Here is a 22,398-nt window from a genome sequence, read left to right as displayed (position 1 = left end):
CACGGGGTGCGAATTATCGTACAGGGGGTGCGAATTTATTATCTTCCTCTTATAGTTGCATGAATAAAATTAGGGAAAATTACATTTTCACCCCCTAGTTTCTGACACATCCACTTCCACCCCTATAGTTTAAAACGTGACAAATACACCCCTGTAGTTTCAATTTGTTAAGCGTAGGCCCCCTCAGCTGAAGGTTCGTCCATAGATTGAAGGGTTAGGATGATCCGATGGAGCTGATTTTTTGGGCACACCCTATCTATGTCAGGACCCATTAAATGAACGCTTTGGATCATCCAAACAATGTGGGCCCACATTATTTGGATGATTTTTTGGTAGTGTTTGGATTCGGGTATGGGCCCACATTATTTGGATGATCCAAAGCGTTCATTTGATGGGTCCTGACATAGATAGGGTGTGCCCAAAAAATCAGCTCCATCGGATCATCCTAACCCTTCAATCTATGGACAAACCTTCAGTTGAGGGGGCAAACCTTAAACAAATTGAAACTACAGGGGTGTATTTGTCACGTTTTAAACTATAGGGGTGGAAGTGGATGTGTCATAAACTAGAGTGGGTGTAAATGTAATTATCCCATAAAATTATTAAGACAAAATCTATTGAAAAGTGAGCCTATGTGGCTGCTTTCTAATCTGCAGCCCGCCTGCGAGACGCCTTTTGGCGATGGTCCCTAGCAAATAGGATGACAACCGAAATTGTATGCTTTAATAATTGCACGAACTCACCCTGTCTTTTCTTTTTAAATTGGTTTTAGAGAGCTTTTTGGGAACTATTTACCTTTGACAGCCGTTTAAATAATAAAAAACAAGATGAGTTTGTGCAATTATCAAAACATGGCATTGTCTATATCAATAGCTGAAAGGATTATTAGTCTTTGCTTACTATGTCTTACAAGAGCCAACAATTGCCACGTGTCATATTAAACACAAACTTGGGAGGCCAATGAGAAGAGTCCATGTGTCCCAATTGTTTTAATAAGCAAACTAATACATGCAGGGAGTTGCTGGCGGATCTCTTTTGCAGGAGAGAACAGCCACACGAGCTCACTTTTTAGCAGACTTTGTCTTATTCATTAAATTCATCTGAGGTGGCTGTTCTATCGTGCAACGGTGGGCCGGGAAATGGCTTTCCACAGAATTACTAAGCAAATCCCATACAAGCATGGTGTCTTTACGTCATCTTAGGCTCTATTCGGTAGACGGAAGGGAAAGTGAAACAGATGAATGATCACGACGAACTAGTTGTAACTTGTAAGAGAGGCAATCAAATCAAACAAAGAAATTCTTCTGATATGGAGCAAGCTTGTATGCCCACCTCACTGTGTCTGTGATGCGCTAACATCTCATGGAGTTGTGCTACAGCCCTACAACCCAAAGTTAAAAGTATCCATAAAGATGGTTAATCTTGCTCCTTGAATTTCAACCCATTACTTACACATGTAGATGACCCATCATAACAATTACATGATACCAACTTACTAAAATGACAATAAATCCAAATTTCAATCCAATTGAATGAACAAATTAATCACAATAAGACTGGTGTACATACCAGTTCTCAGGAATCACAAGTCTATTCTAGATAAAAAGAGGGATGAAATCAGGAACTGTTAACAGTTAGAAACCCTTTCAAACAATCCCAAAATTCCTTTTACAGCCACTTAGGAATCATCCATCACACAACTCAGCTCCTTGTAAGCCCCCTGTTCCTCTTCATCTCCAACCCCCATTGAGAATGTTGGGCATGACCATCTCAAATTCACTAGTCTCAAGAGAAGAATCTCAAACAAACAAACATGTTCATATTTCACTTTCCTTACTCTTTGGATTTAGCAACATGAGAAGAAGAAAAAAATAGAAACTATTGCAATTGGATATAGCACAACCCCCTTCTAGGAAATCTTTTTGATTTTCACACAAACCTTTCCTCAAGATACACCCGCACAAGGGAAATCAATTTTCTGCAACAAGTTAAAATATGCATACTTGATATCAAACTGCATATCGTACCCTGCCAGAGGAAAACCATTTCAGCGAATCTTGAATCATAGGATGAAGAAAAAAAACAAATTCATATATATATATATTATACACTCACAATAATTGATAGCTATGGTCCGCCCTTTGCTGTCTGGACTCTGCCTCACATGATGAAACCACATACTTGGCCTACATTAGCTTAGACTTGTCATTTATTGGGGAAAAAAAATAAAAATAGAAATACTCATGATCCACGAATTACACGTAGCCAATTCAGCTTGCAACTTATCACTCAAATTCTTTCAAACTACTTCCATTTCACCAAGAATAGTTCAATATTTCCTGTCTTTTACACTGGAAAATCCTTCCAGAATATGATAGCTCATAGCATTGAACTCACATCATATGAAAAATGAATTCTGAGAAAATTCACCGGTATACATGTTTACCTCAAAGTGAATTAGCATGTACATATAAATTAATTAATCCATGACATGATTCTAAATGACAAAAGGCTAGGGCTCTTTGAGAAAGGAGCTCCTAAAATCCAAGGTTTTTATAACAGAAAATAAAACCCTCTTCATGGCGTGTAGTATGAGATTACATATAACCACAAACAAGCATGGGGCTGGTCCCACTTATAAGCATATTTAATTGGGCAAGGAATGATACTTTTTGTAGTTTCAACTCTCGTGGTCAAACTCTTGTATTTTTTGTGATTGATTTTTTTCTTTCTTTTTTCTTTTACCTTTTTAAACTCGATGTCAAACTCCAATTAGACTCATGCATTTGATTCAAGTCGTTAATACTAATCCTCGGTTAGCCATAAGAGCTGAACACAATAGTATGCGGCTCCCTGCGTAAGATCCTAGCATATAAACTGGTCAAAAAAAGTATCCTGTGGATAATAAAATAGGTCAACGACATCATTATACCTACAACATCCAGCAATGTTGCAAAGATTAACCCCAAACACACAAATGGAAAAAGCCAGACACAAGATGCAAGGTTCTAGAAAAAAGTGGTGCAAACCTAGGGCTCAAGGATTGATTTCTAGGAACTTAGCATCATAGAAATGGGTTCTAATTCAATTCAAAAGTATGATGCATAGCCCACCAAAAAAATAGTATCATGCATTCCCAAAAGCTAATGAATAGTGCATAACAATCAGTAATCAGTCAAGGTTTTAATAAAGATAAATAGCTTTTGAAATTTCTTTATCAACGAAATCAATCAATCAACCAAGTAGGTTTCAAACAATATAAACAAAAAAAGGAAAACAAATCAACAAACAATAATAACCAAGTCTGTTAAACAAACTGGTCTCTCATAAAACACCTATATATGGCCAAGAAAACTAGAGGGCTAGTAGGGGAATATGTAGAGTATGGGGGATTAAGAAAGATGAAAATGACCGGTCAAGACAAATAGGCGCCAGAAATCCGATGGGTAGTAATTCAAGTTGTAGTGTAGTAGGTAAGTAAAGGAACACTTACGTAGGCTGTCCCGGGCTTCAGCCTTGGTCATCGTTGTAAGAAACAAGATTAGTTTTAAATTTTGGACGAAATATTTCGGCTTCGGTTTAACCCAAAACCAAAAGTACATTGAATCGGATTTTTACCTGATTTCCCCGAAATTTCTACAAAATTTATACCAAAATGTTAAAGATTTTCACTGAAATTTTATACAATTCGGTGGAAATCTTAAAAATCCCAAAATTTTTGTCTAACATTTACACGATTTCGGCCGAAATTTCCACCGAAACCGAAATATCGGTTTCGGTGGTGGCCGAAGCCAACACCGAAACCGACATTTAAAAACTTGGTTGTAAGTATGTGTGCCTTGTTTCCCAAAGAAGTTGGGAGACAGTTTTGTATTGCATAATTTGCATGCTTGGAGAAAAGGAAAGAAAATGGAACATTTAAAAAAACAGTTTTCTCATTGATTTTTGAAACGGGACAAGAGAACAACACTATCTTATGGAGTTTTTATTTCTTGTAGTGAAGAAGAGAGAAAGTGTGAGAGCTTTTTCTCTTGGGGCTTGCTTTCTTTGTATAGAGAAAAAGGGTTAGAGAGGTGTATCGATTGAAGAGCAAAGAAGATTATGGGTTTATGGGATTATACTAATTCCGTTGTAATCTAATTATCTTTTCTCTAATAGTGGAAGAACATGAGCTTGCCCGTAGATGCAGACCATTGTGTCAAACCATGCAAATCGTGTGTTCTCTGTGTATTGCCTTCATGCAATTGTTATGGTTGTTTTTTAATTTGCCTATGAGAGTATTTTTTATCGGATTTTGTCAGACGGATTTCACCACATTTGCGGTGAAGGAGACTCCGAGCGATGCTAGAGAAACAGTTGCAGCAATGATAAGCAATGGGGTTGTTCAAGCCACAAGGCAGAAACAAAGTGGAAAGTTTGGAAGATGGGAGAGGACTACATTCGATAGCAGCAAGGGGTAAGAACAAGAAAGAAAGAGTTTTGTAACAACAGCTAGAAGAAAATGATAATTTATAAGAATGTATGGTGCGAATTCCCATACCTTTCTAGAAAAAATGGTGTAAATACCCATAAATCAACTGTGAACCCTAGGTTTGAATCAGTCTGGGAGAAAAAAAAGCAAAGGATAACAATTAATTAATTCAAAATTATGTAATTTAACTTGAGAAGACAAAAGATCCCCATTTTAATCATAAAGACCTTGTTATTAAACTCAAACACTAACTTGATACCATGCTTGATGAGCAGAGAGCCTGAGACAAGATTCTTTCGAATTTCTCACACGTGAAAGATAACTTACAAGCCGAATCTCTTTCCTAGTAGGAGATAAACATGCCTCGACACAACAAATATATTTGGTGTCCCCAACATCTACACCAGGTCCTTGATGTTGCAAATGAGGTTGATTTCAGATACCATCGCAACAACAATTTCACCTTCAGCCAAGTTCCCTTGGGGCTTTCTAGGATTTGCCTTTGAGGACTCCGAGTCCTTCACCTTCTGCCTAGCATGATGAACTGATTTGCCGCGCACCCACAAAAATCCCCTCTTTTCTTCTTGAAGCTCGTAGCATTCTTCTAAAAACATTTTTCCTTTGTTCTGGAAATAGGGTTAAGGCTTGTATTTGGGCTTCATTTCAAATATAGTAAACCCAACTCAGATCCGTAAGGCTTTTTGTCTCTAATTTTGTTTCATTCTAGCATAAGGTGGATTATGAGATCCTTACGTGACATCAGACTACACTGATGTTTGAGAAACTGTTTATAATTCCTCAAAGAAGGCAGCAATTTTCAATTATCGGTGACACTCTAAAGGCCTCATTTAAAATGATTCTTCCGGCTACAATTTCATGCACTATAATCTACAGTTCATTCACTTGAGATATGATAGGTCATCTACCATTTTGTAGGCAAGGTATTTCCCTATTAGATGTTGCTTTGATCCAACATCTTCAATTAAGTACTTCTTTTCTAGGGTTTCCCATAGTTCTTGGCTTCTTAATGTTACACTAAACATCATAGAGATTATTTTTCATGGAACTAAGGACATTTCCACTACATAAAAAGCCACCCCTCTTTACCTACCAAAAAACCCAAAAAAATAAATAAAGGAAAAGAAAAGCCACCCCTCTTACTTTTCTTTAGCATTTCAGAGCTACCAGGCTCTTGTTCGAGTTTTATGAATGCAAAGTAGTCATTAAAACATTAACACACATAATCTAGATTCAAAGAAACAAGACTAAAAAGTAGGTTTGTTGCCATCCCGTAATGTTGTTCCCATCAAACTTTCCAAACCTAAAGTGATCTTGGATATTCGACGAGATTAACAATAAAAATCTACAATCAGAATGTTGGTTCTACTGCATAAAAGTGGTGTGTATAGACTATAGAGCGACAAGAACATGGAAGTAATTGTATTATTGTAGTATGTTCTGATCACGACATCAAATTCCCAAAAGATGTCAATGCAGAATAAAATGAAGAGTTGAACTTATTGGATTGAGGCAAGTGTTGGACACGTTGTGGCTGTCCTTACGGTAGATTCACTACCTCTAGATCAAAATCTTGGTGTAGAAGGGTTTCACAGTGTCTCTCCCAGGATACATCAATTCATCGTGTTGAAAGTGTACATTCATGAATCCGAGATGGAGCAAACATGTATATGGGTCTGCCCACTTGAAAGAGAATTGAAGTACTTGTTTTTTTAACAAGGCAACAAGAAACTTCACTAAGGCCATGTTTGGCAACCATGAATTTTTTTTCCGTGGAACCTTAGTTTACCAAATGGTGAGGGAGTAAATGAGAAGGATAGATCTGGACGAGGAGGAGAGAAAATGCTGAAAACAAAGGGAAAAACTCTACTGAAAATACGAGTTTATATTTTCCCTATTTTTAAGCCATGTATCATTCTCTCCTCACTCATGCCCTCTAAGTCTCTCCTTCTCCCGACCTCACTACCTATCTCTCATCACTTGATAAACTAACACTCCAAGGCAAAAGATTTCATGGTTGCCAAACATGGCCTAAAGGTACCGAAATTTACAAAGGTAAATCAGTGGGCAATTGAGGCCCAGAAGACATAAGCCGCTAGAAAAACCTGACTTCACCAATCTAGTAGCGAGGTTGTTAGCAGTTAGCACACCCCATAATGTGATAGGCAACAACCTCTCGCCCACTACATAAATCAATGAATCTGCCCAACCTACATGGGCCAATACTAACCCTTGCGCTCGTGAAATCGTGCTAGAAGAATCACCCTCCACCTCTAATCTTCCTTCCATCTAAGGAAAACCTGGAAACCAAAATCGAGAAACTTGATGTAGGTGTCCAATGAATCAATAATCAATATGACCAATTTGATCGGATACAAGAGAAAATCATGCCCCCACCACCCCCGATTCTGGTAAACACCACCATTATCAGCCGATCCGAATTTGCCAAGAGAGCAAACATTGAAGTTAAGCTTGACATTGGTAGGTAATGAAGGCATCCAATTAGGGACTATTTCCAACTTGGGTACCCTATCCATCACAATATCACACCAATTTCTTAGAACCATATCCCTCAAAAAGCAATAAAATCTTCAAAACTGTTATTTATAACCAGTATTTTTATTAAAGGAATATAAAAGATCAGGAATAGATGAAAACAGAACAAGAAACAAAAATATGCATAAAAGTGAAGGAATGAATGAATGAGAAAATGCCGTGACCAGAAGAAGTAAGCTAAGAAATGGGTTGGGGTTGGTTTTCTTACAAGTAAAGAATTTCTCCAGCTTTAACAGTACATTGAAATGGCTCTGGGCCATTGAAATATCTAGGGAATAATTCCATGTGAGCCTGCTTAGTGGAGGACGATGGGTAAGGGTTGATGCTGCACCAAGGAACGAATCTGAAGGGCTTTTCCAGTTGTAGCGTGAACTGTCCTGTTGCCTGTGGGATAACATTATTGAAAATCTAAGAAAATGTGTAGCAGTAGACATATATAACTTCAGTGATGAACGAGTACAGTAGTGAGCAAAGCAAAGGCTGTTAAGTATAAATGATTAAATAACACCAACTCTAACAACTTAACCTTTTAGAATAATTGGTAGTTTCACATGGTATCAGCGCTATTGCCTCACTGAAGGTACTGGGTTCAAAACTTTTAAAACCCAACAACTCATTGATGTTAAAAATTCAAAAAGCATTGATAGTAAAAATCCAAAATGAGGGGCCATGATGTGATCCGACCTTGGATCTTCTCATTTTAGTTGTTACTTTTGTTTGTGTTGAAGACATTTCATTTCTTTTGCATTTTATAAGCCTAGATGTGGGGGATGTCCCCATCATCTAGGACCCCACTCACTCACACACCACCCATAGTCACATCTCCCTCTCATTTTCCCCATTTCACATATAGTTTTGGAGGTTGCTACAGCTGGACAAATCGTGCTCACGGGCTTCTCTCCCACTCTCTTGAGCCTTATTGCGCACGAATTTGAGGTTGATGGGCTTGCTCTTTTCGGGTGAGGCATTTCCTTTATTATTTTGGTCCTATTTTTTTTGTTTTTGAATAGTTATTTTGGTCTTATTTTGTGTTCCTTTTTACCCTTAGGACTGCTATCTATACACCACCCTACCCTTTTAGATTCCTTACCCTATATTGATGGTGATTTTTGGGCCCTAGAACTATTTTCTTTTGTACGATCAGATTGCATCCAGACTTTATTTATTACAGCCAGTTTGTTTAGATATCATGTTTTCTTCAATGAGAGTTGCTGTAGACAATGAATGCTTAATGTAGAATCTTTTGCTCATTGTGGATTATTTCAAATGCTAACCCGAAGAAGTTTTTCCACTGTTGTTTATTAAATCGGATTGGTTATCAGATTTTGGTATAGTTTGGCTACTGTTAAGTGTGAAGTTTCACCCATCAGGCTTATAAGTTCTCCGTAGTTACCCGCGACCAGGCCACATGTGAGGAGGAGTGTTGAAGTATAAATGATCACCAACTCTAACAGCTTAAGCTTTTGAAGTAATTGGTTGTATCACACGGTATCAGAGGTATTGGCCTCCGGGCAGGTCCTTGTTCAAAACCCAACAACTCGTTAATATAGGAAAAAATCCGTGTATAAGGCCAGCCAACCCAAAAGAGGGGTCACACGAGTGTTGAGGTATAAATGATTAAACAACACCAACTCTAATAACAGCTTAAACTTTTGGAGCAATTGGTTGGTGAGCTACCTGAGAGAAGGAGTAGCGAGCGGCTGGATAGTCGCGAATGTACATCCTGTGGACGTCAGTGGGAGGGAGGAGGAGGAAATGCTTCTCCCCAGAGACAACAGCGTAGATGTTCTCATAGTGATCCTTGTGGAAAGACGTCTCCGAGGCATGGTTTCCAATCCATAGATTCACGGCTTCCGGAAGGCATCCCAGAGCCTCAGAAGCCCAAGGAATGTGGGTCTCTACATCCGAGGCAAGAACCGAGTACTCTGACCGAAAACAATCGTTCTGCTCCTGAGCATAAGCCACAAAAGGAGAATCAGAATCAGAAGAGTGTATGATATGTTGGAGTGCTTGAGGGAAAGGCATGAGTTCCACATGAGAGGAGGCAAAGCAGAGATCAGAGTCTTCATAGGGTCGGAGAGGGACGAGAGAATCGGCTCGGCCGTCCGGGGTGAGATGAAGGGAGATGGGGGTGTGTTGGAGTTTTTGGGAGAGGTATGAGTCTTGGGTCCAGGAGGATATGGCTGGCCAGTGGTGGATTGCATTGGAGACTATGCAGGGTTTGTTGGGGGATACGAAGTCTCTTAGGAATTGAAGGGGTGATGGAGGGGAGTCCAATCGCTCTATGCGTGAGGTCGTGCCAAGGCTTAATTCCCTCACTTCTGACCAGAGACTAGAAATACTACTCTCCTCTTCTTCCACCTCCTTATCTCTGCTCTCACTTTTCCCTTCTCTTCTTCTCATGCCGTCTAGGTAACTCTTCTACAAGCAACAGCAACCGAAACCTAAGGGAATTAGTTTCCCTCGGCTCTGTTCACTTGCGTTCCCGGGAAAGCAAATCCTTGGAAAACAGCCACCTTCTCCTTGACAAGACCTTGATAAGACAGAATTCTGGTGTTCACTTGCTTTCCTGAGAAAGTAACAAGCCTAGGTGGAAAATGTCAAATAATGACATAGAAATTACCAAAAATGATGTGGAAATGCCTCTTTTCTCACAAGTGTGGGAAACCAAATCCCACTATTTTGGTCAGATTTGCTTTCCCGAGAAAATTAGTGAAAAAAGGTGGGCAAGCAGTTTCTCGGGAAACCTTTTCCTGCATAGTTCCTGCGCACGTAAAGAGGCGCGGGGAACATTTTCCTGCACAGTTTCTCTGGATTTCTTTTCCTAGTGCCACGTCAGATTCCCGGGAAACCTTTTCATTTCTTTTCTCACGAAAACAAGTGAACAGAACCTCAGAGTCATGTGTAATGTGTAATAGTCTAATAAAGAAAGAGGGTTGAATTTGTGGACCATCGATTTGAGCAAAAATGAGTGAGTAGTTCAAATCATCAATTCATAGAGGCCCTTTGTACCTTTTAAGGTGCGGGTGGGCAGTTGCAAAACCCAACTACAAGAGGGACTGCACAATAAAGGGGTGCACCTAGGGTCGGGTCAGGTCTGAAAAAAGGGTTCCTCGGGTGAGATCGGTTTGAACCTCATTGGGTTGGAACTCAGGTCGGGTTGGCCTAACCCGACCCAACCAGAGTTGCACCCTGTGCACATTATATGAAACCTCTGTAGATGGAAAGGATAACAAATGAACATTTTGGATCATCATATGAAGTGACCTTACAGCACTTTTTGAAAAAAAATAGACTTCACACTTGTGCACAGCATAACCAATGTATATACATATGATTTCTTGTTTTTAGGCTTCTTACTAGTAGGTAGTGCACGTAAATCTCATTTTTGGGTATCTAAAGATAGAGAGGTTGATCTAGTCGCTGCCGAAGCCACAAAGGACTATCTAAATTTATTTGTTGTAGTGTGCAGACGTGAAATACAGTATTTTTCAAAAAAGTACTGTAGGGCCCACTTCATAGGATGATCGAAACTTCTCATCTGTTGGGCCACAACACAAATAGGTTGTACCCCGGAAATCATTTCCATAGAACGGTCCTCACCGTCCAATCTGGGACCGCACAATATAAAAAGCTCCATAAATCGGAGGGTTACGATCATCCTATGGAGATAGTATACAGGTACGGCCTATGCACGTTGTTCCCCAACAGATGAATGGTTTGGATCATCCTATGAAGTGGGCCTCATTATACTCACACCCAGCATATATTACTATATTAGCATTCTTGGCCCATGCTATGGATGGGCGTAGAATATGGACCCCACCTGATCAAAACAACTTGAGGTGTAAAATGGTTTGCCCCACCCTATGCATGGGCTTGGGTGCAGATTGTAGGACCCACCCCATCAAAATATGAGTAAAAATGATGGACCACACGTCACCTGACCTGAATCATGTGTTAGTGGATTTCGTGGGACCCACCCTATCAAAATATGGTGTAAAATGGCAGGCACCACCCTATGCTTGCATGCTCAAATGTTGCCCACCCTATCTTGAGGTTCAGCACCCACAAACGATGTCTGATGAACATAACATGCCTTGACAAAATCATATAACGAAGAGAGAGGCTTGCAAGATTTCTTGTTTGTGGATGTGCATCTTTTCACCAAGAAAAAAAGGTAGCATAATCCCCTCTTGAGGTTCTGCACACACAAAGGATGTCTGATGATAGATGTTGCAAACATAACATACCTTAACAGTTCAATCATATAACAAAAAGAAAAGCATGCAAGATTTCCTGTTTGTGGATGTACATCTTTTCCCCTGAAAAACAACAACAATAATCCAAATAGAGAAGTGCAAACTTTTAACATATTTTGTTTTCATTATTTCTTTACAAATTGAAACCCTGTACATGAATGGTGCAAGTAGCACATTTAGAAGAGAATAAGCAAACTTCAACTTATCCCCCCAAATAATTATATGAATTCAAGCTGAGAGGCTCCCAGTCGACAGTACCATGTGTACTGAATATAGCATAGTTTACAGTGATCCTCCCTCCCAAAGAAACATACGACAGAAAATGGAATAAGGATTGCGCCCAAAAAAATCAACCAATGGAGGGCAACATTGGGTTCATGCTAAGACCAGAACTGCCAAAAGTACCAGGTTCAACATGCTTTACTCTTCCAAATCTTCGAATGTGACGCAAAAGCCTGGCCAAGAAGGTATTGTGGCATATGGTTGAGCTGTCACAGACAACAGCTACATGTTTGCGTGCTCTGGTTATGGCTACATTAATTCGCCTACTGTCACCCAAGAATCCAACGGCTCCAAGTGTGTTTGATCGTACCTACAGAAACAAAATATATCACATTTTTAATGGTAAAAGCTACTAGCTTTTCTATGTGAAGTACTCTTCGCAGAGTACATCTATGAGATTCTTTGATTATTCATCTAGACATCAAATTTTGGATTGCTAAAAATTTATGTTAGATTGAACCGCTCCCACCAATTTTGGGGTCGAGTGGTGGCCCCTTGACTTGTGCTATTTACATCCATTGAGAAGATGAAAACGGAGAGGCAGTTGTTCGTAGTTAGCGAATGAAAAGTCATTGGTATTCTATCCAGCATTATTCGGACTTTCTGTATTATCGCTTTGCAAGGCAAGGAGATGAAATCTTTATTGAAGCAGAAAATAATAGCAGAAAAGAGATTTGCCTCCCAATGAAACATTTACATTATTGGACCACATATATTATTAAGGTTTGGCACTCCAGTTACAAGCTCATTCTAGTCCACTCCCTATCGTCCTAAACCATCCACCATTTCATTGGTGCACCTTGGAATATGCTGAAATTCAGTGATATTTCTCTACTAATTTATCTCCAGAAAATAGTTTGCTATCATCCAAGGTGTGGGGAGGATCTCATGGGACATCCTATCACATTCATAGAATCAACTTCCATAACACTCCTTATGGCTCCTTAGAGATATCAAGTCTATAAAGAAGAGATCTTATTTCCACTTCATTTGAATTCTTCATTAAAACAGAGGGCCAGATCAAGCATGTAGACTGAGTTTCTAAGATATTTGTCCTTTATCCAGAAAGGTTCTATGGGCCACCAAATTCTTTTTTTTTTCCTTGAAAGGTAATGAATATTTCATTAATTAAGAAAAAACAGGGGACAAGATGTCCCAATGTGTTACAACTTACAACCCAGTAAGTAGCAACTTACATTCACCTACGCAAAAAACACCAGTTTAAATACAGGAAAAATTACTCATTGAATCTCGCCCGACAGGTTAAAGAGTTGGACCCAGTTCTATGGGCCACCAAATTCTATGGACTACTTTGCTGTGAATAAGCAAATCACTAGAGGGTGACTCCTCTTCTCTATAAGAAATGCATACGCTAGCTAAGTCTAAATCTTGTTTCCTTTAATATTTAGAATGTGTTAGGTGTGTTGCAGCCTCCACCCAGGAGGGTCTGTAACCTCGCACATAAATGTGAATATTAAGAGTTTGCTTCTACACAAGCCATAATTGAGGGGAAAGATAATTTAGCCACATTGACACTGGCAGACCATCTCTCATCGGAATCGAATCGAGAAATATGGACTATCTAGCAAACTTAGAAGTGAAAGAAATTATTCAAATTCATCTGGCTTAAGGTTAATGAAACTAATCTCCAAGCCACCCTTCCCCCCTTCTCACCTGTATACAGTCAACTACAAAATGCAAGCTCGGGAAAACATGGCACAAGATGGATCACCTAAAAATGGATCACAGTTCGTCAAAAGCAATTCAGATGATTAATTGATAGAAAGCTTAGGATCACTGCTGTGAGATTTTCATGCAGTTTTTACTTATTTTTTTTATTCTCCCATTTTTTCTTATATTTATAACTTTTCATTCCCTAAAAATTCCTTGATAGAAAGCTTAGGATCACTTCTGTGAGATTTTGATACCGTTTTTATTTATTTTTATTTCCCCATTTTTTTTCTGTTTATATCTTGTCATTCCCTAAATTTCCTTGATAGAAACCTTAGGAAAAACAAAACAATAAAATCTCCTAGAGTTGCCATTGTTGACGAATCCTGGGTATGAGATTTATCAATATAGGACCAATTTGGGCAAGCAGCCCTCCAATATCAATCATTGCTCATGACCAGCTTGAATAACATGCAATCAAAAACTTTGACTTGAGTAAGCATACCATTGATATAATTACGGCATCGGCCTCACGACCTTGAAAGCTGTCAATAGTTGCAACCTCAACGCCTAAAGCCTCTGGCAACTCATCAAGCCTATCCCTCAAAAGCTGCACTTGAGCAACATAAGGAGATTGCACAGCAATGGCAGACGGGGAGACTCCTGCATATTGAATTTGAATTTAAAAGGAAATAAGACTAAAAAGGTGCAAAATGACCAACAAAAGTACAACATCAAATGAAATAAAAGTTCATGATATATTAAGGAAATGATATATGCACTCCTCCTCTGTTCTAATAATGGGACTTCTCACTTTTTAACCCATACAGTAGGATTTTGTAGCGTTTCGGAAATTGAAACAGCCTTTAACAACGAATTGGAAAAGTGTTAATAAAGAAAAATTGCCATTACCAAAAACAAGAAGCGCAGACAATATAACTGTATAATTATATATATACGTATGTATATACGCATATAAGCTGTACAAAATTATTTCCCTTACAGGTAGGAGAGTTTTGTAAAAATGGCAAAATCTATAAGCAGATATATGGAGTACGAACATTAAGTACTTCACAAGAAACTACGTACAATATCAAAAGAAAACTATGAATGTGCAAATACAAAATTCCAAACCATGTTTGAGAAAGTTTCCACTACTATTTCTTTGGTTGGTCATGGGGGGAAGCTAAAAACTATGAATGTACAAATACAAAATTCCAAACCATATCTGAGAAAGTCTCCGCTACTATTTCTTTGGTTGGTCGTAGGTGACAAGCTATTGGAGAATTATTGTCGATCAATCAACTTATCATGATAATTATCTAAAAAAATACGAAGATATTTTCCCAATAAATTGAATTTATCATGAAAAATACCTGATAGTTTTTTCTATCGTGGTAAGTTTGATGTTTTGAATGACAGCTGTTGGCAATCATCTGCCGATTCAAGGTCAATCATTTACAAAATGAACAACAATAACCAATTATCCCATAGATTTCTCATGTTTCGAATGACTTTGCAAGAAATATACCTAAGCAGCTAAAAACGCATACCAGCATATATAAGAGCATAGACATGTTCCAAAACAATATCTGCCTCCCCTTCATTATAGAAGGAGCCCGTGCCAGCTGGGTCCAAATGCTCCTCACAGCCAAAAGACAAACTGCCGTAAGGCATTCGTGTATCCAGCAAGAGCAATGGACACTGAGTTATCCATGTAGCCTGTAGTTAAAACATGGCCATTTTAAAATGATACTGTAATATGATGTTTGCCTACATAAAGGCATCAAGTGAAGGTACATCACAGCATAAGTGAAATGTTGAATCTTGAATGAGTTATCACCTTGACAAATGGAGAATCTACAAGAAGATGTGAAGAAACAGTTGGAGAAGACTGCAAGAATCCATCATACATTTCTTTCGAAGCCCAGCTGGCTATCGCATCGTGCATTCGGTATTGAACTTTCAATTTGGTGGCAAGCACACCTTCATGCAATTCTGATGTTCTTTCCAAAAGAGATATTCCAAGTCCACCTTCCATGGCTTTCCTCGATAGAATAACTGGTGCCAGCTGGCATTGGTCACCAGCAACTACGCACCGCTTTCCCTGCAAAATTGGTATCCAACAAGATGGTTCAATTGCCTGCCCAGCTTCATCTATCACAACCAGATCGAAAATTCCCAGCCTTCGGATGCCGGGGTCTGCTGCTCCAGTATTAGTGGAAAGTACAACCTGAGCACCTGACAATACTTCCTTCACAGTATCCTTCTCTTTCTTCTTCAATGTCTTCCCAAGTTGTTTTAAAAGTTGGCGTATACCTGCGGCTAGAGAATCATCCTTTAAACAGTGCCTCAAATCCTTTCTTAAATCTGCCTTTTTCCTCTCAAACTCTTTTTTAAAGCTTTCAAGCCTAGCATTTACAATTTCTGCTAAAGACTTTGAAGCCACGGATGTAGATATTCGGGCTGGATTTCCAACACGCACGATGTCTAGCCTCATCTTTGAAAGCTTTTCTACCATGTTGTCCACGGCAGCATTTGTAGGTGCCGTCACAAGCACTCGTTCACCTTGTTGAACGGCAAGGGCTATTATCTCCTTTAGCAAACCTGTCTTTCCAGTACCTGGTGGCCCTTGAATTACCAGAAGAGATCGCTTTTTGTTCAATCCTAAGGCAATTGCTCTTAGTTGGGACTCATCATACACTCCTCTTTCTGGTAAACCATCCAACTCTGCTTGGCCCCACCCAACAAGTTGATTTTTCTCGAGCCACTTAATGTCTTCTTCATCGCCAAATAGAGTCGCAACAACAGCAATTGAAGGATTTTTCTTCTGAAGACCATTTTTCTGGAGCAGCATTAATGCCTCACAGTTGCGCTGTGGAGGAAGATGAGAACGTAAAAAATTATAAATTGGACAAAACCCAAACATTTTTTGTTTAGTATAAAAGATTAAATAACGCCATCTTCAACAGCTTAAGATTTTGGAGTAATTGGTTGTTTCACATTTTTAAATTCATGTGGCACCCACACATATAACAAAAGTGATTCTTGAACACCTCCAGTAACAATCTGTTAACTGTTGAAGCAACGCCCGTCGATGTCAAGTTGGAACCGGAAATGACTAGCAACCAAAACAAACAAGCATCCTTGGTAATAAATCATTAAATCACAGAGGGAATTCACCCATCATTATATCACAAAGATAACCAAAGGAGAAACACCTGTCATACATTCGATGAAAATAAAATATGTGATGATTTTTATTTCAATTTGGAACATCTGTGCTTGTATATTGTAAAGCTTAGGACTGATTGGAGGGTATAAGATGAATAATGAGAACAAAAAAAATCAAAACAAACATGTATAGAAACTATAAGCTGATGCGGAAACGTCATTCTAGCTACCCACTAATCTGTTGGCTTATCTCAGAGCTTTAGCTGTAACCAAGTGGTGCAGAATCCAAATAACAGGCCCGCAAATAGAGCCCTCAATGAACTCTTGTCTCTCCTCCCAGAATAGACTGGATTATCCATTTCCCATGGAATTGGTCCTAACTCCAGTATCTGAACAAGCAAACTGAAGGGGTTATTTGTGTCCTGTCCTATAAAAAATATTATGAGGTTTGGTCCTTCGGTTGCCCAAGGTCCATTTTGTTAGAAGAAAGTCTACACAAATGGTAATGAGGTGGTGATGTCAGGTCAAGAACATTCAGGAAATGCTAGAATAAGCCCAAATGCACATTTAAAAACCATCACATAAGCAAGACAGTCATCCATAATGGTTATCAATATGGGCTACTGGCTTGAATGAAACTGATGATCAATTGACAGCATGCTATAATATATTGTAGGATTGAAGATCACAATTAAGGATGGAATGAATATAATCAGAGTCTCTAACCTGGAGGTCACTTATCAATATGGGCTACTGGCAGAGGAACCTGTGTCATGATTTAGGAATAGGAAAAACTATCTCATCACACATGATCAATAGGAAGTACGTGGAGCTTTAGTGTTGATAGGAACGTCCGGACTAATCAGATCTCGTATAGGACTGATCGGAACAATTCAGCAATGAATCGGCTAGCCACTAAAGCAGTTTGAGGTGGCAATGACAAGGACAGAGGTAAGGGGTTGGCGCGAGACACCCTTGGGGTTGCACAAGAAGTAACATGAACAGAGGAGAGACATTGAAAAGTTTTTCAATGTGAGGAACAAGGCTTCCTCTCCTATGCTAGTCCTCATAAGCGTGTCAATTTGGTTGAGTGTGCGTGAGAATAAGTACAGGAGGAACCTAATTATGACCCTCCATAATAATGAGGAAGAAATTGTCTTCTTACTTGGGAAAGTTTTGTGATGTGATGAATGATGACAACCAATAAAGTCGAGGAAGAAGACTAAAGGGTTTCTTGTGGCGAGGGGAGCAGCAAGAATATCGTGTCAAAAGATATGTCGGAGAAACTACAATTGGAAATGGAAAAGCAGCAATATCGTGTCAGAACCTATAGCTCTAATACCATGTTGCCGTATCCTAAGCTCCATTGGAGAAGAGAGAAAGAAGAAAAGTGGAGGAGAGAAGAGATAGAGAGAAGAGAAGAGAGTGGAATAGATCTCCCTCTCATAACATGTAATATATATATATATATATATATATATATATATATATATATATATAATATGAGAAAAGTGTTCCTACACGATCGTGTAGATAAGTTATCTACTCCATCGGCTTAGAACACAATAGGTCCACATTGTTTGGGTGATCCAAACCATTCATTTGATAGGTCCTCACATAGATAGGGTGTGACCGAAAAATCAGCTCCATAGGATCATCCTAACCCTTCAAACTGTGGAGGTAAAAAATGGACAGATTTGCGAAGGTATTATACCCGTCCATTTTAACCTCCACAAATCGAAGGGTTGGGATGATCCTATGAAGCTGATTTTTCGGTACCCTATCTATGTGAGGGCCCATCAAATGAATGGTTTGCATCACCCAAACAATGTGGCCCCCCACTGTATTTTAAGCCGACGGAGTCGATAACTTATCTACACGATTGTGTAGGAACACTTCTCTCTCTCTCTCTCTCTCTCTCTCTCTCTCTCTCTCTCTCTCTCTCTCTATATATATATATATATATATATATATATATATATATATATATATATATATATATGGTATAAACACAGGAAATGATTTCAGCGCTACCATGTTTTGACAAGATGCACGAAGCATCTTATCATTTAGTAATTAAAGGGCTGTCAGAAGAATATTTCGGTTCTCAAAAAGCTCTTACTGGCCTTTAAATACTAAACGACAACATGGGTCGTGCATCTTTATCAAACCATGGTAGCGCTGAAATCATTTCCCTATATGTATGTGTGTGTGGGGACGCGCTACGTGTGTATTACGTGTGTGTGTTACTAGGGTTATATGTACAGTGTCAGAAATACCCCTAATCGGGTATGTAATTACACCGCTTCGTCTAACAATCACAATGACATCTCTATGTGATTGTAAAAATTCAGACAATGAAAACTTCAAAAAATTTCATCAAAATGGAGAAAATGGAAAACCAGGTACTTCCTTTCAAGGAACAAAAAAACAATTTAATATGATGGCTTAACATACTTGAGCCAAACTCTATAAGTGTAACTAGAACTTCCATTCATTTTACAAGTAACCTTGCCCATATTAAACACATTCATCAGAAAAAACATTAATATGAATTCTTGTTTTACCTCATATGTGAGTGCATCAGCCAATCCATGAATCCGATCAATGCGTACACTCTTGCCAAATAGCTTGGAAAAGGTGGGGTCACCATGACGGGACTCCAAAGCTACACAGATGCTACAACCATCCTCCCCTAGGTTGTTAACAAAGCCCTGCATGCAAGATGTTGCGACTATTCCCCTGCTATCACATGTTCTCACACAAACCATGTCTCCCGGCGAGAGGGTAGTAGGTGGAAGTCGATGGTTCCCTTCAATTCTGAACAAAACCAAATGCATCCCTCCTAAGCCTGCGGAGAATTGCAATGTGTCTCCATTTATACACATTAAAAAGAGAAGAAAGATCCTTTTCAAAAAAAAAGAGAAGAAAGATCTATTTAAACATATTCTATGTATCACAATCCAGAAGCCACTTTAGAGAGGTATCACTTTTGGTGTTGTATACAATCAAAGTTCTTGCTAGTTGAGCAGATAAAAAAAGAAAATAAATAAGTGAGTGAAGAATTTTGGTGCATAGTTAAATTTGAAAGTAGTGACATTTAGGAAAGCACTTCAATTATTCATTGAGGTCTGGCAACATTAATGAGGGAAAAAATTTGAGATATAAGTCTGGAGTCTAACCAGGGATAGCCTAAAATCCCAACCATAACACTAACATGATGAAGAGTGAAACCTGGATAATTTTCCTTTGTGTGAGAGATATTACGAGAGCCTTACTACTGAGAGTGGTGGCTTATGTTTCTTAATACTTACAGATTCCAAACCGTAAATGGAACAATGTCTGATAGGATAAGTAATGAGAAAAACTACAAGGAAAATCTGATAAGATGATCTTAGGGGCATTGGCTACACATCCAATATTTTAGGGAAGTTTAGCAGGAAAGAAAAAGAATAACATTTCATTTTACCTATCTAATAAGAAGAAAATGACCACAATGTAAGTCGCATACTACTAAAGCATCCATTACTAGCATATGAAACAACAATGCAATGAACATACGCATAAGATTGTTGGACTCACCAGTAGAAGAGCTGACTGCACTCAAATTGCAAATGGTGTCACACTGCTCTTGTTGAGCTTGCCCATGGCTGACCAAGTATTCAATTGGTTTTGAAGAGTCAGAATTCTCATCAGGGTTAGGGACAGCATTCAACTCCTCTTGTGTAAATTCTAACTCTGCATCACGTTCAATACGAAGAAGATCTGACATGTGCTTCACAAAGTCATCAATCTTACCCTGTATTACTTTGGCCTTCTCATGGTCCATCCCTAAGGCACCATTCACGGGCTTTGACATGGGAGCTTTCCGCACAATAGTTCGATGCTGTGCTGCAAATGTATCACCTTCTTATAGGTAAACTCTCAAAGAATAAACTGGAAAACAAGAACTAGCACAAACAGCAACATCAAATTCTTTTGATCCATTTGAAACCAAAGATTTGCCCATTTTTTACGAGAAAGCGAAAGCTATAGATGAATGAAGAGAAGGGAAGAAAAAGAGTATCAACTGAGAGATATTTAGAGCTCTAGTCTAAGATGTAACAATGACATAACACATTGCAAGTGCAGTGGAATGGTAGAAGAAATTATGAACATCTATGCATAAAGGTGGGGAGACTTTCACATGGCCTTCACAAGATAAATTGAAGCAACAGAGTGATGTGTCAATCGTCAATGGCTTAATGGAAGAAGAAAGTGATATTGTACACCCCTGAATGACAAGCCCTCGTTTTTAAACTTAAAACTGTTCTCAATATCAATAATCGTGTTGACTGTTGCCAACATCCATGTTGTGTTAATGTCCATCTTTCCTGGGAGTAATAGGAGAAGCGAAATTGATTGTGTAAGGATTGAGGAAGGGTGGGAAGGGAAAGAAGAAGAAATGTACACGAGTTTTAAATGGAGTAGGAATTGTTGAAGGAACAGAACATTGCTATTGTTGGGTGTTGAAGTGTAAATGATTGAATACCGCCAACTCTAACAGCTTCAGCATTTGGAGTAATTGGTCGTTTCACACTGTATCGGAGTTATTGTCTCACGACAGGTCCTGGGTTCAAAACCCAACAGTTCTAAGTTCTAATAGCTTGAGCTTTTGGAGTCATTGGTTGCTTCAAAAGGTATTAGAATTATTGCCTCACAGCAGGTCCTCAGTTCAAAACCCAACAACTCCTTGATATTAAAAATCCATCAGTACAGCCAACCACAAAAAAGAATGGTCAGGCGTGAGGGGGTTTGTTGAAGTATAAATGATTAAATAACATCAACCCTAACAGCTTAAGCTTTGGGAGTAATTCGGTTGTTTCACATGCTATAGAGTTATTTCCTTATGGCAGGGGTTCAAAACCCAACAACTCCTTGATATTAAAAATCCACGTGTAAATGATTAAATAACACCAACTCTAACAGCTTAAGCACAGGGGTTCAAAACCCAACAAAACCCAACAACTCCTTGATATTAAAAACCACGTGTAAATGATTAAATAACACCAACTCTAACAGCTTAAGCACAGGGGTTCAAAACCCAACAAATCCTTGATATTAAAAATCCACGGGTAAATGATTAAATAACACCAACTCAAAAACAGCTTAAGCACAAACCTGAAGTGGCTAAGTCCTTGAGCAGCTTCCAGGACTCGGTGTTCCGCCAATCTTGGAAGACGGACTTGTTCTGCAAGTCTTGAAGGACATGTTTCAACTCCCTTTGGAAATGGTCCAAGAGAGTTGGGTAATGGGTACGAGCCTTCAAGCAGATGGCTTCAAAACCATTAGGCATGGGGACTGCATTTAGATAAGGCTGAGCTTGTATCACAAAAGTAAGACCCCCAATCCCAATCCTCTGCTTCACCTCCAAGAACTCTCCCTGAATCTCAGCAGACGCAAAATCCGACGCCATCGCCCTCATCCCTTGCGAAATCCATCTCACCACACACTTACCTAAATCCCTACGACCTAAAGGATCCCCGTTTTGATAACTGAGAATGAAAATATCAGGAGGAGGAATACTAATACTATCCTTCTCCTCCTCTAAAGCAATTTCAGAAGCCTTGAAGATTTTATTCCTAGTCCTAGTCTTTTTGGTGCCACGAATCAATGGGTGGGATCCGGATTTGGATCCTTCAAGAGATGCAAAAGAAGAAGAATAATAAACAGAGTGGTTTTTCTTCTTGGGGAGTAAATGGATGGAACGAAAGGAAGAGAAAGAGGAGGTGTTCTGGAAAAGGAAGCTCGATCTGGCTGTAGAGAAACCACAGCAGCAGGAGGCTTCCATTTCCGAAACTTTTCAGTTATCGGAGGAGTAAATGACTCATCAGAAGCGAGAATGAGAGAAACCAAAATGGCCTCTCTCTCTCTCTCTTTTTTTTTTTTTTTTTTTTTTTTTGCCCTTTTTTTCTGAACCGCGAA

At 39.0% G+C, this 22,398-nt stretch overlaps 2 protein-coding genes across 3 annotated transcripts; both read right to left on the bottom strand.

Moving 5' to 3' along the window:
- Positions 1 to 1,461: 1,461 nt before the first annotated feature.
- On the bottom strand, positions 1,462 to 9,477 carry LOC143880023 (2-oxoglutarate (2OG) and Fe(II)-dependent oxygenase superfamily protein). The gene is made up of 4 exons (XM_077382781.1): positions 8,723 to 9,477; positions 7,254 to 7,429; positions 2,116 to 2,186; positions 1,462 to 2,028 (listed from the first exon to the last, which is right to left on the bottom strand). The coding sequence occupies exons 1-4, from the start codon at positions 9,446 to 9,448 to the stop codon at positions 1,946 to 1,948; spliced, it is 1,056 nt and encodes a 351-aa protein (XP_077238896.1). The 5' UTR covers positions 9,449 to 9,477; the 3' UTR covers positions 1,462 to 1,945.
- A 1,910-nt stretch (positions 9,478 to 11,387) lies between these two features.
- On the bottom strand, positions 11,388 to 22,398 carry LOC143880010 (P-loop containing nucleoside triphosphate hydrolases superfamily protein). 2 transcript variants are annotated; one of them, XM_077382758.1, is made up of 7 exons: positions 21,595 to 22,397; positions 20,017 to 20,325; positions 19,002 to 19,285; positions 15,104 to 16,135; positions 14,814 to 14,982; positions 13,766 to 13,923; positions 11,388 to 11,899 (listed from the first exon to the last, which is right to left on the bottom strand). In XM_077382758.1, exons 1-7 carry the CDS (start codon positions 22,262 to 22,264, stop codon positions 11,657 to 11,659), a joined length of 2,865 nt encoding a protein of 954 aa, XP_077238873.1. In that variant the 5' UTR covers positions 22,265 to 22,397; the 3' UTR covers positions 11,388 to 11,656. The 2 variants fall into 2 exon arrangements, with proteins under 2 accessions (XP_077238873.1, XP_077238882.1); XM_077382767.1 differs by lacking the exon at positions 11,388 to 11,899 and adding an exon at positions 14,637 to 14,696 and having other exon boundaries at positions 13,787 to 13,923; positions 21,595 to 22,398.

This window comes from Tasmannia lanceolata, unplaced genomic scaffold (genome assembly GCF_043159265.1).
Source record: "Tasmannia lanceolata isolate RefF3 unplaced genomic scaffold, GAP_Taslan_0.1 ptg000002l, whole genome shotgun sequence".
NCBI lineage: Eukaryota > Viridiplantae > Streptophyta > Magnoliopsida > Canellales > Winteraceae > Tasmannia > Tasmannia lanceolata.
Note: the sequence above shows the minus strand (reverse complement) of the source record. Positions and strands in the feature narration are given on the sequence as shown.

Excerpts from the sequence above, each read along its gene's own strand:
- LOC143880023 (XM_077382781.1), bottom strand. The coding sequence starts at position 9,448 with ATGAGAAGAAGAGAAGGGAAAAGTGAGAGCAGAGATAAGGAGGTGGAA. Across the intron at positions 7,430-8,722 it reads CTCGCTACTCCTTCTCTCAG|GCAACAGGACAGTTCACGCT; the intron begins GTAGCTCACCAA and ends GTTATCCCACAG. Across the intron at positions 2,187-7,253 it reads GCTGGAGAAATTCTTTACTT|GCCAAGTATGTGGTTTCATC; the intron begins GTAAGAAAACCA and ends AAGCTAATGTAG.
- LOC143880010 (XM_077382758.1), bottom strand. The coding sequence starts at position 22,264 with ATGGAAGCCTCCTGCTGCTGTGGTTTCTCTACAGCCAGATCGAGCTTC. Across the intron at positions 20,326-21,594 it reads CAAGGACTTAGCCACTTCAG|CACAGCATCGAACTATTGTG; the intron begins GTTTGTGCTTAA and ends ATACATTTGCAG. Across the intron at positions 11,900-13,765 it reads ATGCCGTAATTATATCAATG|GTACGATCAAACACACTTGG; the intron begins GTATGCTTACTC and ends TTGTTTCTGTAG.